The sequence below is a fragment of the Bos mutus genome, unplaced genomic scaffold (genome assembly GCF_027580195.1).
Source record: "Bos mutus isolate GX-2022 unplaced genomic scaffold, NWIPB_WYAK_1.1 CTG233, whole genome shotgun sequence".
Lineage (NCBI taxonomy): Eukaryota > Metazoa > Chordata > Mammalia > Artiodactyla > Bovidae > Bos > Bos mutus.
In genome coordinates this window covers 133494-153870 of record NW_027219742.1, presented here as the reverse complement: position 1 = coordinate 153870, position 20377 = coordinate 133494, and the positions used below count along the sequence as shown (strand labels likewise).

The window sequence follows — 20377 nt, the reverse complement described above, 5'->3', positions numbered from 1 at the left end:
GCTTCCTGACCTGCATATAGATTTCTCAGATTAGATATGACTAATTCTGTGTGTTTCAACAAACTTTGTATCCAAAACAAGCTAAGATGTTTAAATAGAAGTCAAAGCCTTATTGTCTTGAATGCAAAACCAGAACATTGCTCTTCAGCACACATTGAATCTGAGAAAGTACAAACTCTCAAGAACATTTTCTCAGTACTCGTTTCTGCTATTGTTTGAAATAAAATAAAAGAGAACTCAAGATGCATCCTTAGAGTGGAAAATCTTGGGTATTTGATCTCAAATCTGTTTGGTCTTCACATCATAAACAATAGGATTGAGCAAAGATGGGACAGGCAGATAGAGATTGGATAGAAGAATGTGAATGTAAGGTGGAATATGGAAACCAAACCTGTGTGCAAAAAACAAGAAGAAAATGAGGGGATAAAACTCAAGGAATACACAAATGTGGGCAATGCAAGTGTTAAAAACTTTGAGTCTAGCTTCTTTTTGAGTCAGATTGAAGACAGTTACAAATACTTAAATGTAAGAGAGTATGATGAAGATTATGTCAAATTAGAGTATAATGAAAACCACAAAGAGACCATAGATCTTGTTGATTCAAATATCTTCTGCTGCCAGCTTCACAATGGCCATGTGTTCACAGTATGAATGGGGAACCACAGTGGTCCAGTAGTGTTTGAGCCAGCATTTGATGAGGATGAGACAGGGAGCTGCAAAGAGGGCTGCTCAGAGTGTCTCTCCAACACCAATCTGAGTGAGGAGTTTCTGGGTAAAAATGATTGCATGTCTCAGAGGATCACAGATAGCCATGTAACAATCCAAGGCCATGGCCAGCAGAATACCTGACTCAATACACTGGAAGGTATGGATGAGCCACATCTGAAAGATAGGCATCAAAATATATTTCTGGTGAATGGAACCAGAATATTCCTAACATTTTTGGCAGGGTGCAGGTATTGAGAGTAATGTCTGTCACTCAAAGCATTGCCAGGAAAACATATATGGGTTCATGGAGGCTGGGCTCAGATTTGACAATGACCAGTAGCAGGAAATTCCCAAACGGAGCAGTGATGTTCATGGCATAGAAAGAAATGCTGATCCAGAACTGCATAGACTCCAGGCCAGGGATCCCAATCAGTGTCAGCACCGAGGGCATGAAGACTGTACCACTGAGCTGGAGCCTGTTTGTTTTGAACTCTCTGGTTTAGAGAGTCTGATTCAAGATGGTGGTTTTTGCTGAGTATCTTTATTGTTTTATGTTTTTACTTATGTTCATACCATCAGTAGTTAAATGTGGTTTCAAATGGCATTTTGACACACATACTCATTTTTTTAAATATTGCAGTTAAATTTGGTTGTGAATGCATATAGAGTTTCCTTGAATAATTTATTTTGAATTTTCCTTCTGTTCTCTATTTCCCTGTCTCTTTTTTTGTTATGTATACAGAGATATAAACACATACACACTTGGAAACTTACAAATATTCACTATAGAGAGAGGGAGTACTACTTCCAGTCAATGTGAATTCCTATGGTTTTTGCAAAATTAGTTTAAAACTATCTAATTGAATGTAGTTAAGTCTTCTGAGTTATTGAACTGTGGTGTTGGAGAAGACTCTTGAGAGTCCCTTGGACTGCAAGGAGATCGAACCAGTCCATTCTGAAGGAGATCAGCCCTGGGATTTCTTTGGAAGGAATGGTACTAAAGCTGAAACTCCAGTACTCTGGCCACCTCATGTGAAGAGTTGACTCATTGGAAAAGACTCTGATGCTGGGAGGGAATGGGGGCAGGAGGAGAAGGGGACGACAGAGGCTGAGGTGGCTGAATGGCATCACCGACTCGATGGGTGTGAGTCTGAGTGAACTCCGGAAGTTGGTGATGGACAGGGAGGCCTGGTGTGCTGCAGTTCATGGGGTCGCAAAGAGCTGGACATGGCCATATAGGCATTTAAAAAAAAAAATGAGGTATAATTGATTTAAAATGTGCTAGTTTCAGGTATATAGCAAAGTGATTCAGTTATACATATGTATACGTCTATTTTGCCAGGTTATTTTCCTTTATAGGTTATTACAATATATTGAATATAGTAATCTGGACAGTATAATAGATTCTCATTGGCTATCTATTTTACATAGAGTAGTGTGTATCTGTTAATCCCAAACTTCTCATCTATCCCTCTCTCTGGCCCTTTCTCCTTTGTTTCATATGATTCTGGGTCTGTTTCTCTTTTGTGTATAAGTTCATTTGTATCAATTTTTCAGATTCCACATGTAAGTCATTTCATATGATAATTGTCTTTCTCTGTCTGGCTTACTTCACTCAGTATGACAATTTCTAGGTCCATCCATGTTGCTGCAAATGGCATTATTTCATTCTTCTATATGGCTGAACAATATTTCATCTTACGTTTTACATAAGGAAAGATTGTTGACTTTGGGAGGATACTTATTGGTTTGTGAAGTAAGATTTCCACATAGATGCATTGAAATTATTATTATTTTCATTGCAAAGTCAGTCACAACAAGAAGTAGGGAGCTCTGAAACTATCACAATCCTTTCTATGGGATAGTCCAGATAAACATACAATTCATTTGTACTCATATGTCTGTCTTCTTGCTTGCTTCAAGTGCGCTAACCTAGTCTGTGTGTTCAGAGCCAATTCAGGAAAAATCTTGTGTAAACATACTTCTCATTTCTCATGACAATTATATATGACCACTTTGAGCTTACTTCCCTCATCTGTAAAGGATTTGGTCTTCTTTGTAATTAAAAAGGCAGACATAAAAATTAGCCTGCCTGGCATAACTTTGCACAACTATATGAGCTAATCATGAATGTTTCACATACACAGAGACAGAATCAGAGTAAGAGTCTTTCACGAACAAGTGTGATGGAAGCCTTCAGGCAAGGCTCTTCATCTTCACTTTAGAAGGCAGGAGTGGATGAAGTAAACAACTTTGAAATTAAGTTTAATTGCAGGGAAAAAAAAAAAAACCTCTAAGCTAGAATTATTCTTTTCATAGTACGAGATTTCTGGAGACAATGTACTAAATTAAAAGAATGTTAATCTGTCAAAACTGATGTATGACAGTTCTCTTTTTGTATGACACTAAACACAGTGTTTAACTTATATGCAGAGTACATCATGGAAAATGCTGGGCTGGAAGAAGCACAAGCTGGAATCAAGATTGCTGGAAGAAATATCAATAACCTCAGATATGCAGATGACACAACCCTTATGGCAGAAAGTGAAGAGGAACTAAAAAGCCTCTTGATGAAAGTGAAAGAGGAGAGTGAAAAAGTTGGCTTAGAGTGCGACATACAGAAAACTAAGATCATGGCATCTGGTCCCATCACTTCATGGGAAATAGATGGGGAAACAGTGGAAACAGTGTCAAACTTTATTTTTTTGGGCTCCAAAATCACTGCAGATGGTGATTGCAGCCATGAAATTAAAAGATTCTTACTCCTTGGAAGGAAAGTTATGACCAACCTAGATAGCATATTGAAAAGCAGAGATTACTTTGTCAACAAAGGTCCATCTAGTCAAGGTTATAGTTCTTCCAGTAATCATGTATGGATGTGAGAGTTGGACTGTGAAGAAAGCTGAGTGCCAAAGACTTGCTTCTTTTGAACTGTGGTGTTGGAGAAGACTCTTGAGAATCCCTTGGACTACAAGGAGATCCAACCGGTCCATTCTAAAGGAGATCAGTCCTGGGTGTTCATTGGAAGGAATGATGCTAAGGCTGAAACTCCAGTACTTTGGCCACCTCATGCAAAGAGTTGACTCATTGGAAAAGACCCTGATGCTGGGAGGGATTGAGGGCAGGAGGAGAAGGGGGCGACAGAGGATGAGATGACTGGATGGCATCACCGACTTGATGGACATGAGTTTGAGTGAACTCCGGGAGTTGGTGATGGACAGGGAGGCCTGGCGTGCTGCAGTTCATGGGGTCGCAAAGAGTCAGACACACCTGAGCAACTGAACTGAACTGCAACACAGTATTTAAGTCTATAACTATATTTCCTTTCAATAAAGTATGAATAGAAAGCACTTCAACATAATAAAAAAGACATTTGTGACAAACCCACAGGTAACACACTCCATAGTGAGAAACTGAAAGTCATTCGTGTAAGAACAAGAACAAGATAAGGATATCCACTCTTGGCACTCCTAGTAAACAAAATATTGGAAGTCCTAGCCAGAGCAGTTAGGCGAGAAGAAGAAATAAATTTCATTCATGTTGGAAAGAAGTGGAACAGTCACTATTTGTGGGTGACATGATTTTATACATAAATTATTGTATCAACTTCACCATGATGTATGAATATAGTAACATTAAAGAATACAAATTGGATGTTTAAAAATTTGTTGCATTTCTGTATGCTAACAGTGCCTTAGCAGAAATAGAAATTAAAACAACAACCCTATTAGCAGTCTCAACAAAAATAATAAAATGAGTTTGGGAATACATGTAACCAAGGAGGTAAAAGACCTGTACAGACAGTTTTGAAAGAAATTGATGAATACACAAATAAATGGAAAGGCATTCTGTGTTCATGGCTTGGGAGAATTAACACTGTCAAATGTCCTTATCACCTAAAGCCATCTACATATTCAGTATTATTCCTATCAAACTCCAAGGAATATTTTTCACAGAAATAAAACAACAAAAAAAATCTAAAGTTTATATGGAATAAGAAAAAAACCATTATCCATAATATCCAGCTATCTCATTTCTGGGTATTTACTGGGAAACAAAATTAACAAGAAAACCATTTGAAAAAGTATACGTATACTCAGAGCTAATTTAGGGAAAATCTTGGGTAAACATATTTCTCATTACTCATGATCGTTATGCATGACCACTTTGAGCTTACTTCCCCTGTCTGTAAAGTGAAGGATTTGGTCTTCTTTGTCATCAAAAACCTTAACCTGCACTGGCATAACTGTCTACAAATATATGAGCTAATCGTGAATGCTTCACACACAGAGACAGAGCCAGAGTAAGAGCCTTCCATGAACAAGTGTGATGGAAGTCATATGTGTGTGTGTATATATATATATATATATATATATATGTGTGTGTGTGTGTGTGTCATATGTGTATATATATATAAGTATATATATATACATATATATGTATATATATGTCATATGTGTATATATATAAATATATATAAACATAAGGATTCTATATATATATATAGAATATGTATAATCTCCTCTTATAGAATTAGTTGTTTCTTCTTCAGATATAGTTATAGAACTTGCTTTTACCTAAAAAATATTGCTAATATATCATAATATAGGTCAAAACAAGTATATTAAATGTGCAGTTTTTTATATTTACTTAATGCTTCCATTAACTTCAGTTATAACTCTATTACACATTTTAGTATGATTTTAATATTTTAATAATATAAATATGCTTACATTGCTTAATATTATAAATATAAAATATAAATATGTTTCAATGTATAAGGTATAAGTAGACTTAATGTTCAACACATAATTGCAGAACAAAGAACCTTAGGGCCTTAAATACAATAATAATGATGATAATAAGTATATTTATAAACAACAGCATAGATTTTGTTCCATACACAATATATTATAATTCATTACACTGATATTTTTACACAGTAGCATTGATGCCACTTCATATTTTTAAACAGAAGAAGCAAAAAAGTATTAATATTTAGTTGCACTTTTAAAAGAAGTCCTTCAAATTTATTTAATTAAAAACAAAGTCTTCATAATTTCTTATTCTGTGTTATCTACTGGCTAAATATATGCTCCAAGTAATTCTGTATCCATACAAGTGAAATTATTGGAATAGGAATCAGAGCTTCAGTGTTGCAAATGTAAAATCTAGAGCTCTCTATTTCAGGAAACCAATGAACAAAAGAAAGCAAACAATCACACTAAAAATTAGTGTTTCTCAGACTGAATTTGTATTATTTGAAATAAGATAGATGAGAGGTCAAGATGCATCCTTCAAGTGAAAAATCTTGGACACTCGATCTCGAATCTGTTTGGTCTTTACACCATAAACAATAGGATTGAGAAAAGGTGGGACGAGCAGGTAAAGATTGGACAGAAGAATGTGAATGTAAGATGGAATATGGAACCCAAATCTGTGTGTAAAGGAGGAGAAGAAACCCAGGAGATAAAACACAAGGAAGACGCAAATGTGGGCAATGCAAGTGTTAAAAGCTTTGAGTCTAGCTTCCTTTTGAGGCAGTTTGAAAACAGTTATAAATATTCGAATGTAAGAGAGTGTGATGAAGATTATGTCAAATCCAAGTATAATGAAAGCCACAAAAAGACCATAAATCTTGTTGATTCGAGTATCTTCTGCTGCCAGCTTCACAATGGCCATGTGCTCACAGAATGAATGGGAGACCACAGTGGTCCGATAGTGTTTCAGCCGGCATTTGATGAGGATGAGACACAGAGCTATAAGGACACCTGCTCTGAGTGTCACTCCAACCCCAATCTGAGTGAGGAGTTTGTGGGTAAAAATAGCTGCATGTCTCAGAGGGTCACAGATTGCCACATAGCGGTCCAAGGCCATGGCCAGCAGAACACCTGACTCAGTACACTGGAAGGTATGGATGAGCCACATCTGAAAGAGACAGGCATCAAAATATATTTCTGCTGAATGGAACCAGAATATCCCTAACAGTTTTGGTAGGATACAGGTACTGAGAGCAATGTCTGTCACTCCAAGCATTGCCAGGAAGAGATACATGGGTTCATGGAGGCCGCGCTCAGATTTGATGATGACCAAGATTAGGAAATTTCCAAATAGAGCAATGATGTACATGGCACAGAAGGGAATGCCAATCCAGAACTGCACAGACTCCAGGCCAGGGATCCCAATCAGTGTCAGCACTGAGGGCATGAAGACTGTACCATTGAGCTGGAGCATGTTGGCTTGGAACTGCCGGGTTTAGAGAGTCTGATTCAAGATGGCAGTTTGTATTGACTGTCTTTCTTATTTTCTGTTTTTACCTAAATTCATATTGTCAGTGGTTAAATGTGGTTTAAAATGGCATTTTGAAAGACATATTCATTTTTTTTAATGTAACAATTAAATTTGTCCAGGAATACAGATACAGTCTCCCTGGTTGATGTATCTCAAATTTCTGCTTCTGTTTTCTATTTCTCTCTCTCATTTTCTGTTACATATAGAGAAACATATACACTGTCAGAGGCATACAAACACTCACCATAGAGAGAAGAAGCACTCCTTCTAGTCAATGTGAATTCTTCTGGTTTTTGCATAATTAGTTAAACACTATCTCATTGAATGCAGTTTGTTCTGCTAAGCTAACAAGTTCTGAGAACATAAATTCTGTGTAACATAACTGGTTTTTTTTGTTTGTTTGTTTTTCAATCAAAGAACTTATAATTCATTTGGACACTCTAGTAGAAGTAAAATAATAGTAATGATAATAACAGACTTTTAGAAGTTGCTCTAGATCTTGGGAAAATAAGTTATAAAGTGGCATAGTCAAAGAAGACATAGGCAATGATCTAAATGTGGCAATTATATAAGACAATTAGTATGCTAAGTACACATATGTTACATATAAGGTTGTAACAAGTATTTAGAATCTGTCTTTATCCCCAAGTTGGAACCTAGGTAAATTTTTTAAGAAATATGGAAAAAAATAGGTATTTTAGAGACAATAACATAAAATGTAACATGACAATAAAGAAATAAGGCAAACTTATATTGGGATAAAATGTGATACATGAATCACATGCAAGTTTATTTCTGCAAATTTAAACTGGGAAAATTTTTACCTGATTCAATGATATCCAAAGATGGAAAGCTGCTATGATTATTTCTCAAGTTATCAAAATCTGAACAATTAATATTACCTGTATTTCAAATATATACCAAAATTTATTTTATCAATATTATTCTAGGAAAATAAATCAGAAAGTATCAAAACCATGAACATAAAACTTAAAATATACTATATATTGAATAAGTAACTATATTTGTTCAGTGGAATTCAGTTTATCATGTGATTCCCAATGAGAAATAACCAGTTTTAATATATTTATTACAAACCACCTTTGGACACTATCATAGAGCTCTGTTTTCTGTCTGCTCCATTCATTCTATTATGGAAGTGATTTGCTGTTGTTCTAATCATTAAGTCGTAAGTCATATCTGACTCTTTTGCGACCTTTTGGAGTGTAGCGCACCAGGTGCCTCTGTACACGAGATTTCCCAAGCAAGAATACTGGAGTGGGTTGCCATTATCTTCTCTAGAGGATCCTCCCATCCCAGGAATCAAACCTGCATCCCCTACATTGGCAGGTGGATTCTTTACACTGAGCCACCAGGGAAGTCCATGAAAATATTAGTGTATGTTATGAAAGATATTTGCTGGCAATTTCCATATGTAAGCATTATTTAAATTCCTTGGAGGTTTATTTTTTTTCTCACAGATTGAAAATAGGCACATCATTCATATCACTGTTTCTCCAAATATTTCCTAGAACCCTGAAAATCAACCCAGTATGACATTTACCTTCTACTCATACTGGTTGATCACAGATTCTCTTCTTCCAGTAGGATTGTGCAGAAGTATCTGCAGCATCATAGAAATCCACTTGTAAATGAGCCCAAAATGCAGTCTATTATTACAGTATTCCCTTAGTCCCTTAGACCTGCAATTCAAATGCTTATTTGCTTGCTTTTCTAAATCATTACCTAACTTTGTTGAGGAAGGAATACAAGAATCTCTCTGGCCATTTCTCTGTCCCTCATTAAGCTTTCATTTTCAATTGCCTATACACTCACAAAAGTTTAATACAAGGCCCATATTGTCTTAGTTTACCATTTCTGCTTTTACTACCTTTTCCTGATTCACATTCTTCTCAAACTTTATATTCATGGTGTAACATATTAGCTACGCCTTTTACCCTGACACAATCTCCCTGCTTCTGGGGTTTGCATGGGGTTTGCAGAGAGCTGGAAACAACTGAAGTGACTGAGCTCAGTACAGCTCATTATCATTCCTTTACCTTTTCTCTGGTAAATTGCATATATATAAATAAACCTATCGGAGAAGGCAATGGCACCCCACTCCAGTACTCTTGCCTGGAAAATCCCATGGATGGAGGAGCCTGGTAGGCTGCAGTCCATGGGGCCGCTAGGAGTCGGACATGACTGAGCGACTTCATTTTCACTTTTCACTTTCATGCATTGGAGAAGGAAATGGCAACCCACTCCAGTGTTCTTGCCTGGAGAATCCCAGGGATGGGGGAGCCTGGTGGGCTGCCTTCTATGGGGTCACACAGAGTCGGACATGACTGAAGTGACTTAGCATAGCATAGCAATATATATATATATATATATATATATATATATATATATATAGGTTTATCAGTTTTCCCTCAAAACATGTATTTTAATCATGCATTAATTTAGCAGTTATTTCCCTTATGATAAAATATATTTCAGGTTTATACACATTTGTTTTAATAGGTGCTGTGATCTCATTGTGAAATACGCTATAATCCTAAATGAATCCCCATGACTTGCTATATATTTTTAAATCAATTTAAGTGATTTTTAAACCATTGTCATGAGACTTTGTCTCCATTATTCTTGAAAGTTCATATGTTTGAAGAAAATTCAAAATTATACTCTGTCCAAATACAATGAACTTTTTAAAGGACTCTTCTATGTTGATTATTTGTTCAGTGCTTAAAACTATTTTATCTTTAAAATAAAAATTTTGTTTCTATAAACACAGTCTATCTTTCATTTTTCCTTCAGTCTCAAGACACTCTTCTCCTTTGTTGCTTTTTCTGACTCCCTTTATTTTGTTGATGCCCTGAATTCCATTGAAACCCATATTCTTCCCCATGGTTCTTTTTCTTCTCATTATATATGGCTTTCTACCCAGACATTCTGTCCAACCTCAGAATTTCACTTACAACTGACTACGACTAAATAAATAATCATACTTCAATAAATCTAACCTGAACACAGGATACATATGCTTAACCACCTCGTAAGCAGCTCCACAGGCTTCCATGGTGGCTCAGAACATAAAGAATCTGCCTGCAATGCAGGAAAGCCAAGTTGATCCCTGGGTCGGGAAGATCCCCTGAAGAAGGAAATGGTTACCCACTCTGGTATTCTTGCCTGGAGAATTCCATGGCGACAAGAGCCTTGCCAGCCACAGTCCATGGGGGTTGCAAAGAGTTGGACGCTACTGAGAGACTAAATGTTCATGCAAGGAGTTTCAAGTTGGTGAAGTCTATTTCAGGGATCAGGGAGAAGATAAATTGGATTTGGTCTTTAAATTCAATTATCTTTATTTGATCCAGCTTTGCCTGTCCTGTAGTCAATATACTTCAATAGGATTTACACAAAGGTCTTTTATTATACATAATTACATACAGGAGGAAAACCCCCCTCAGTTCCTCTAGAAGAAAACTGGAAAACTATTCATTCCATCAGACATTTAGTGACTAAATGCTTAGCAATAAGAGAAACAATTTTCATATATATATTAATAGTAAGCTTATTTTAATAATCATCCTAACAAATTTGTCAGCTATAATGAAATACATGCTAGAATTCTGCAAACTAATTTAGAATTCTATTTGTACTTACTAGGCTTTCCTCCGCTTGTTATATTTCCTTTAGATTTCCTCCTACCATTTCTTTGTCTTTCCCATCAGACAAATACCATTGATTATTAAACGTTCATCCCAAGCATTACCTCCTCTAGGAAGAGTCTCATGATATTCTATTTAAAATTCAAAAGTATTTGTTTCTGGCCTTATTGAAAAATCTAGGAGAAATGCAATAGTATTTTATTTTCCTCAAATATGTTTAATATCAAAAATGTGCCAAACAATACATTTGCAAATTCATTTGCCCTGTTTTCAGATGTATATCTGTAAGGAGAATGGGATGAATTAGGAAAGGTAAATAACTAGTCAAATAAAAATATTAGGAATCTAATTACCTTAGTATATAAGTTTCCTCTGTTTTTATTTCAGTATTATTTTTAATACATAAGGTAGGACATATACTTGCTTTAGTTGAAGATATAAAGAAATTCATCAGGGGTAAGAAGGGGAAAGAAATGTGAAAAATGCTAACCTGACCAAGAGGAACTCAGTACTATTTATTATTCTCCTCATGTCTTAGGTGAAATCCTGACAACTAAAGTATTTATTATTCTCTTCTTGTGATTTCATCAGAAAATCTCTTTATACATATTTATAGAGTCCAATTTCCCACAGTCTCCTTAGATCCTTTCTCTGTGTAGATCTCAGAGGCACCTAGAAGAACACATACTCACAAGCTCAATTCTTCAGCCTTCTTATATGTATGTACTGGGATGGTAATATAATTGCACACGCAGTTATAAAGAAACTGTTTCCAGTGAGACAAACAAAGGACACATATTATATCAGCAGTTCAACAAGGGCATGATGTAATTCTCCTGAGGAATGGGGTTAATAACAAATCATAAACAATAGAGTAATTTTTCCAGCTTTCAATGGCTTCTAAATGCATGAATATTGGACAAAGTAGTAAGTGTCAATTCTAGGACTCTATTTCAAGTATATTCTGAGACTCATAATTTCATCTCACAAGGCTGAGAGAAGTGAAAATAGTGATAAGAGCTGACCCTAATACTTTTGAAATCTTTAGGAGATTCCATGGATTTTTTTTTAATGCATATAAATTTCTTATTTCTAGAAACTACCTTGGTGGTAGTCAATTTTGACCAGTCAATATTAGGTAACTCCCACTATACAGGATCAGCTACCCAACATGTCAAATAAATGGGGACTTACAGGCATTTTTTAAAAATTAAACTTTCAGTTCAGTTCATTTCAGTTCAGTCACTCAGTTGTGTCCGACTCTTTGTGACCTCATGAAGCGCGGCACGCCAGACCTCCCTGTCCACCACCAACTCACGGAGTTTACCCAAACTCATGTTCATCGAGTCAGTGATGCCATCCAGACATCTCATCCTCTGTCATCCTCTTTTCATCCTGCCCCCAATCCCTCCCAGCATCAGGGTCTTTTCCAATGAGTCAACACTTCGCATGAGGTGGACAAAGTACTGGAGTTTAAGCCTCAGCATCAGTCCTTCCAGTGAACACCCAGGACTGATCTCCTTTAGGATGGACTGGTTGGTTCTCCTCGCAGTCCAAGGGACTCTCAAGAGTCTTTTCCAGCACCACAGTTCAAAAGAATCAATTCTTCAGTGCTCAGCTTTCTTCACAGTCCAACTCTCACATCCATACATGACCACTGGAAAAACCATAGCCTTGAATAGATGGACCTTTGTTGGCAACATAATATCTCTGCTTTTCAATATGCTATCTAGGTTGGTCATAACTTTCCTTCCAAGGAGTTAGTCAACTTAGCATAGTTCAAAGTCTTAGCACGTGTTTGCTTGAGTCCTTCAAGAATACATCCGGCAAAGTCTCTCTAATCCCACCTTCCTTTAGCCATGTTATCATCTCAGTCTGGTACTGTTAGGGGATCTGCTTGGCTTCCAGTAGGAAGGCGGGCTATTTCATGTTCCCTCTTTACCCTTGTCTCACGTTCAAGCCATTCATCTCCAAAAGTAGTAGCTTCCTCCAAAATTCAAGCTTTTTGAGTCAGGGGTCAGTGTTTGTCCCAAGACATACATGACATCTCTCCAAGTAAGCTCATAAAGTACAGTTAGTCCCATAAAGGTTTCTATGTACTTTTGGATCCTCTAAATAGTCTCAACTGCAATTGGTACTGTTAGGTAGTTAGAATAGGAAAAAGGAGTCCAAAATGTCAATGGCTAAAAGACAAAGAAAGGAAAAAACCCACGAAAACTGAACAAAAGAAAACCCATGGACCAGAGTGAGAACTTCAGGTGAAATAAACTCCTCTCCTTTTTGGCCAGCCCAATTCGCATAGGGCAGGCTCAAGGCACGGAGGAGACAAATACACAAAAGGAGGTAGCCAAGATGGACTGAGGCCTATCCTCTGGGGTTGGCCCACCCTCACAGCTCGAGGGTATACTATCCTTTGCTCAATAAAACTGAGTTGTAACCAAGCTGTAACACTCGTCTGCCATTTTGAATCTTTGTTGTGGTGAGACGGAACTGAAGAAATTACACACTCATCCAACAGTACTGTTTTAATTTTTACCAAGCCTGAGGCAGCCCCTCCTGGAAGAGTGCCCTGATTCTCAGCCTGTTCAGTTGGAAACCCCAGACACAGGAGCAACGTAAGAAGTAAGAGGATAGGAAAGAGCTGAAGGTTTCACACCCAAGTCTGGTATGTCTCACAGACAGATAAAGAACAACACATATGGCACTTCTATCCATTTGTCTTGTTTTCTACAGAACTGATCTAATTATAAAACAGTACTGTAATTGAGAAATCCTTCAAACTGCCAGCATTCCCCATCTTCCAAAGGATATTGCAGACATTCAGTATCACAGAAGATCAGGTGTGTCTTTCTTAAATTCTGGGGATCAAACTTGTCCCAGATTTTTTAAAAATACATTTTAAAAGAGTGGTTCTGGAACTGCTTGTGCCCATCTGTAAGAGAAAGAAGTGGCATCCACAGCCACAACTTCTTTCCACCAGAGGCGTCCCTCCCTGCTCTAGTTGGGGGTGTAGACAGATTTTCCACCAAAGCTTTCCTTCCCTGGTCAGACTTAATCTGTCCCTTACTGATGCAGACACCTTACTCGTCCCTCCCAGTTCTACCAGGGAGGTGGGGTGGAGATGCACCAGGGGTAGATCTGATGTCATCCCAAAGTGATTTATTTCCTTACCACCAAGGCCTTTGATTTCATTTGTCCTTTTCCTTTGATGCCACCCAGGGTGTAACAGTAGTTTCCTGGAATATTTCCCACGCTGGGCCTACCAGGGGAAGCATCCATCTCATGTGTGCCTATGCACATTCCTGAGTATAGTCCTGAATGGAGTAAAAGCAATGAGTCATAAAGAGGCAAACAACAACCAAGATGTCCCTCCTGAGCTCCACCACGCTAGTGTATGTGACAGCAAAAGAGGTGGTGGAGGGTCAGTCAGTGAGGAAAAGGTGATTTTTGTCCCTGAACTATTAGGGCCAATCCTTATAGTTTATTTCTACAGATTCCACAAAACGAATGTCTAAGGAGTTGAGACAAAAGCCACCAGAGAGCCTCCTCTGGTCCACTAAGAGCTAACAATACCAGCAGAAGAAGCGCATTGCACTTTCAATCTGGCCAAATCCTGCAATTCCCTATCTGTGTCCTCAGAAACCTCATGGTCATCAGCAGTGTTTTTATCCCTATAGATTTGAGGCACAGCCATGACAAAGACTCACTTTCAGGTTGCTGGCCCCTGAGGTAGGCAGCCAGGAGAGTGACTTCTAGCCTGAGAGATGTTCCTAGAGCTAGAGTTCCGCCTCGCTTCCAAACATGCTCATGTAACTTTCAGCTCCTAGCAAGGCTAGGTGCTTCCATACATGGGGTCTAAGTAAAAGTACATATAACAGCATGGATCACAAGTCCCTTGAAAGTCTATGATCCGACAGATTAGGTTAGTAGTTCTAATTCCCCACTCAATTACAAAATGGTTAAAAAGACCAGGAAAAGATGACTGAGAAAGGAAAGTTTGGTCCACATGCTTTGCCCATTTCTGGCCACTCCCCTCACAGGGACGTTGGGTATCTCTTGGTATTGGCAGGTTGGTATAAACCCCTGACAAGGCTCTCCTTTCTGGGGCTGTCTTCAGTCATTATGAGGCTCCGTGAAACCACAAAGCAGGGCTCATCACTTGCTTCATGCAGGGCATGTCATTCATTCACATAAGCACACTGGAGAGTTAGTAAAGTAAAGCAGAAGGCATGTATACTGAGAAAGCAGAGAGACTAGAGCTCTGAGTGTTCTTACCTTGTCCTGAAGATCCCAGATGAGCCCCCAAGATGATAGCTTATGGTGAACGATGTCGGAATTGTGATCTCCAAAGAAGATTTAACTTCAGGACCAGGGACCAGGCTTGATCACTCAAGAGCTTTTGTGTAGCAGAGTTTTATTAAAACATGAAAAGGGACAGAAAATGCTTCTGACATAGACATAAAAAGGGGGCTGGAGAGTGCCCCCCTTGCTAGTCTTAGCAAGGGAGCTATATACTTCTTTAATTGGTTATTATAATAAATCAAAAGAATGTCTCAAGGTTGTAAAGATTTTTACTAGACACGCTCCCACAAGTTACATTTTAAGGTGACAGGGTTAGAAGTAACACTAGAAAGATCTTGCCAGACCCACTTCCATAATATACATTTTAAAATAAGAAGAATATTCAGAAGGTTTTCAGGAAGGAGAAACTGTCTTCAAGCAGGATACATTGTTGCTATAGAATCCTTAGTACAGAGTTTAAATTGAGTTGTTTTGTTGTGTAATCACCAGCTTCAGACTTAAAGAAAAAAAGTTTTATGTGACTAAGACTAAGGAATGTAGAAGGAAAAAAAAAAAAAAAGACCTTTGTCCTTTCCTCCTCCTTGAGAATTCTAGACCGCTATCTCCTCTTCAAGAGCCCCAGGCCCCTTTCTCTTCCTCAGGGACCATGGGCTTCTTATTAAACTGACTCTCAAAACCTTCATAAATGAGTTTAGACTTTATCTTAAGAGACACAAAAGGCTATTGAACAACTTGATTTAATATATTGTTTCTTACTGGAAAGTCACATTTTTTTCCAAGACACATTGCACAGTATATATCGATTCACCTGAAATTTCAGTAAAATTCTTAGTAATTTTGGAAGAAGAAACACACCTTAGAAATAACTAAAAAGTTTGAATACCAACTTCAAGTTCTATTTCAACCTAGGCTTCAATTTCATCTTCTTCCAATGGGAATTCTAACAAGCCCCCGATCTATAAAAGCTGGTGCTTACTGAATGATTTTTCTGGATAAAAACTTCAGGGCTATATCATTTCATTTAGTTATTTATTATCTCCAGCACACAAATGTGGAAAGAAATACAGAGAGAAAATAAAGTGATCCAGGTTACTTGTTTGGAAATTTTAGAATGTTCATTTGAATCCTGGTTCTTAGATATTACGTGTTGAAACCCCATATGATAACTTTCATGTGTCTGCATGGGAAGGGCTTTTTGAACAAAAATTAATTGCAAACTGTGTTGAAGGGCAAAACATACAAATGAAAGGATGACGGATAAGTCATGGTCAGGAGCTAAGGGAGGGAAATGTGGCTTATTAGACAATCAGGACTGTGAACTATATTTATCAATAGGTAGAATTAAGAATTAGCTTCTCTATCCTGGTGAGGCAGCAGGATTGGGGCAGAGGATCTGTGTAGCTCATGGTTTGGGGCAGAATCAGGCAAGACTGTGCCCTGAATTCCCTGGTTAGATGAAGGTTACCAGTTTTGCTCTGCAGATGGGGCTGTGTTCTCTGACCAAGTGCCACTGTAAGCAGGGCTTTTGGATGGCCTATGCAGCTACCTATGATCTCTGGTGAGGTTTCTTGGTCAGGCAGACTGAATGTTGTTTTCACCACTGTGTGGGGTTGTGAATTAGTTTCCTTGCCAGAGAACAACTGACAAACCAGCTCCAAGCCAGATATTAGTCACTGCTGCTGCTGCTAAGTCACCTCAGTCATGTCTGACTCTGTGAGATCCCATAGATGGCAGCCCACCAGGCTCCCCCATCCCTAGGATTCTCTAGGCAAGAACACTGGAATGGGTTGCCATTTCCTTCTCCAATGCATGAAAGTGAAAAGTCAAAGTGAAGTCGCTCAGTTATGTCTGACTCTTAGCGACCCCATGGACTGCAGCCCACCAGGCTCCTCCATCCATGGGATTTTCCAGGTAAGAGTACTAAGGAAATGCAAATGCAAACCACAAAATAACTTACATCTACTAGAATGGCTAAATTTAACAGACAGAAAATGAGTGGTAATGTGATTCTGGAGAAATGTCAACCATCGGATGTTGTTGTTAGGAATGTAAATATTGCAGCAGCTTTGGGAAATAGTTTCATGGTTTCTCAAACTGACAAAATAGATTTATCATTTGGTGTACTTTTATGAAACTGCTCCATCTGTTCACCAATACACAGTTATTAAGTTTTACTCACATATCTAAAATAATAATTGTATTTGTTATCATATTCCCATTCTCAAATCAGTACTTTGAGGCCACCATCATTTCTCTATTATGCTTTTGCCACAGGGCCTAAACTAAACTCTTTTCCTGAGGATTTTATGAGGAACAAAAATGCCACCAGTTCAGTTCAGTTCAGTCACTCAGTCGTGTCCAACTCTTTGCGACCCCATAAACCACAGCCCACCAGACCTCCCTGTCCATCATCAACTCCCAGAGTTTACCCAAACTCATGTCCATGGAGTCAGTGATGTCATCCAACCATCTCATCCTCTGTCGTCCCCTTCTCCTCCTGCCCCCAATCTTTCCCGGCATCAGGGTCTTTTCAAATGAGTCAACTTTTCGCATGAGGTGGCCAAAGAATTGGAGTTTCAGCTTCAACATTAGTCCCTCCATAGAGAACCCAGGATTGATCTCCTTTAGGATGGACTGGTTGGATCTCCTTGCAGTCCAAGGGACTCTCAAGAGTTTTCTCCAACACCACGTTCAAAAGCATCAAAAATGCCATAGAGAAATCCTAAAAATAAGATGCTTACTCCTTGGAAGAAAGGTTATGACCAACTTAGATAGCATGTTGAAAAGCAGAGACATTACTTTGCCAACAAAGGTCCATCTAGTCAAGGCTATGGTTTTTCCAGTGGTCATGTATGGATGTGAGAGTTGGACTGTGAAGAAGGCTGAGCACCGAAGAATTGATGCTTTTGAACTGTGGTGTTAGAGAAGACTCTTGAGAGTCCCTTGGACTGCAAGGAGAGCCAACCAGTCCATTCTAAAGAAGATCAGTCCTGGGTGTTCTTTGGAAGGAATGATGCTAAAGCTGAAACTCCAATACTTTGGCCACCTCATGCAAAGAGTTGACTCATTGTAAAAGTCTCTGATGCTGGGAGGGATTGGAGGCAGGAGGAAAAGGGGACGACAGATGGTGAGATGGCTGGATGGCATCACCGACTCGATGGACATGAGTTTGAGTGAACTACGGGAGATGGTGATAGACAGGGAGGCCTGGCATGCTGCGATTCATGGGGTTGCAAAGAGTCAGAATTGACTGAGCAACTGAACTGAACTGAACTGAACTGAATAATAAAATATTTAGTGAAAATGTAGAATAATGAGTCTTTTTGCAATAACATTATATCTTAATAGCATAAAAGGAAATTAAGACAATCTTTGCAACATAGGGGTTATAAATTTTTTATCCCCAAATCCTTTAATAATTGTTCATTAGGTCACTAGTGGGGAAATATTTAGATTAGAGGAAAGGCTCTGCATAGTCCATGAGGTCACAAAGAATCGGACATGACTTTCACTTTCACTTTTCTCTTCTCTTGTACGACACAAACTTGACCATCACAGTCCAATTATTTTGTAGAATGTCCCTAAGTGAGGTTTGTTTGATGAGTCCTCATGGTTATATCAGATTACCTGGGAATGCCATGGAAGGAAGGCTCTTTCCCTCCCATGTATCTTTTCAGGTTATTCCTGGTATGAATTTGCCTTTTTACTGATCACTGTCACTGATAATTTAACTAAGATAGGGCCTGCCAGAATTTGTCCCAGTTAAGTTATATATTTTCCTTTGGTATTTAGTATTTCGTGGGAGAAACTTTGAAACTATACAGATTTGTTACGTTATCTTTGTTCCATATTTTTTTTTCAGTAGGTAATAAGTAGCCACTATCATCCCTTTAACATTCAATTTGTTCCAGATTAGGCCTGTGGGAGCACCATAATCTGGCTTTGGCATATTTTTGACATGTGCTTGGTATTCTTTGATAATTTCTTTGCTTTTTGGTACAACAGTGTATTCAATGTACTTTCACTAACCTGGCCCTGGAGTTATCCATTTCCTGAAGAAGTTTTGGCTCTTTTTCATACAAATCACTAGAAGCTGAGAATTGCATTAATTTTTTTGGCTTTCAACCACATAACAGTGATGTCCACTATGTAGTTCTTGTCAGTTGTCATCTCATGAATTCACAAGTTTAGTTTCTGTTCCTTTACTTCAAGCTTCATCATGTACTATAGATGTTATTCTAGCACCTTCTAGAAGGTCCTCACATAAGGATGCAGGAATTTTCTTTTTCTTTTTTTCTGGATATACCATATCATGGATTCACTGACACTGAACTCACAACAGCACTATGAATTACACCTGAAAGAAGCTTGTGTACCGCATACACTGTGTCTGTCGTGTACATCCAGCTTCTTGCTCCTAGGAACACTAGACAGCAGTATGTTTGGAGGCATTTTAAACAGCAAATTATCACCAAAAGTACAAGAATGTTTAAATCATGACACAAAATACATCATGAAGAGGACATTTATTTATAGTATTTGAGGTGAAACTTAAAGGAAGAATATTACCTTGTTTGACCCCAGCTGGGACACGTACAATTTCTCATACTCTGAGCATGTCCACACATGACCATAAAAAGCTCTGAATATTAATTTTGGGTAACAAATTGAACTATGTTGTGCTCCTATTCATCTGTGATAGTTTTCATTGTTCTTAAATCAGTTTTGTCTGAAAGCGATGTAGTTAATGATACCCATGTGTAGAGTTGTCACTTGTGTTGTTGGAAGAGGATGTTTGCTATGCCCAGTATGTTTTCTTGGAAAACTCTGTTAGTCTTTGCCCTGCTTTATTTTCTACTTCAAGGCCAAATTTGCCTGTTACTCCAGGTATCTCTTGACTTCCTACTTTTGCATTCCAGTCCCCTATAATGAAAAGGATATCTTTTGGGGTGTTAGTTCTAGAAAGTATTGTAGGTCTTCATAGAACTGTTCATATTCATCATCTTCAGCATTACTGGTTGGGGCATAGATTTTGATAATTATGATATTGAATGGTTTGCCTTGGAAATGAACAGAGATCATTTTGTCATTTTTGAGATTGCATCCAAGAACTGCATTTCAGACTCCTGTTGATTATGATGGCTACTCCATTTCTTCTAAGATAATCTTGTCCACAGTAGTAGATATAGTGGCCATCTGAGTTAAATTCGCCCACTCTAGCTCATTTTAAGTCACTGATTCCTAAAACGTGGATGTTCACTCTTGCTATCTCCTGCTTAACCACTTCCAATTTACCTTGACTCATGGACCTAACATTACAGATTCCTATCCAATATTGTTCTTACAGCATCGGACTTTAATTCCATCACCAGTCACATTCACAAGTGGGCGCTGTTTTTGCCTTGGCT

At 38.1% G+C, this 20377-nt stretch overlaps 1 protein-coding gene and 1 pseudogene across 1 annotated transcript; both read right to left on the bottom strand.

Annotated features, from left to right (window-relative positions):
* Positions 1-279: 279 nt before the first annotated feature.
* Positions 280-4952, bottom strand: LOC102271642 (olfactory receptor 52A5-like; annotated as a pseudogene).
* A 1039-nt stretch (positions 4953-5991) lies between these two features.
* Positions 5992-6942, bottom strand: LOC102270496 (olfactory receptor 52A5). Its single transcript, XM_005902311.1, has one exon. It carries the CDS (start codon positions 6940-6942, stop codon positions 5992-5994), a length of 951 nt encoding a protein of 316 aa, XP_005902373.1.
* Between the last annotated feature and the right edge of the window lie 13435 nt (positions 6943-20377).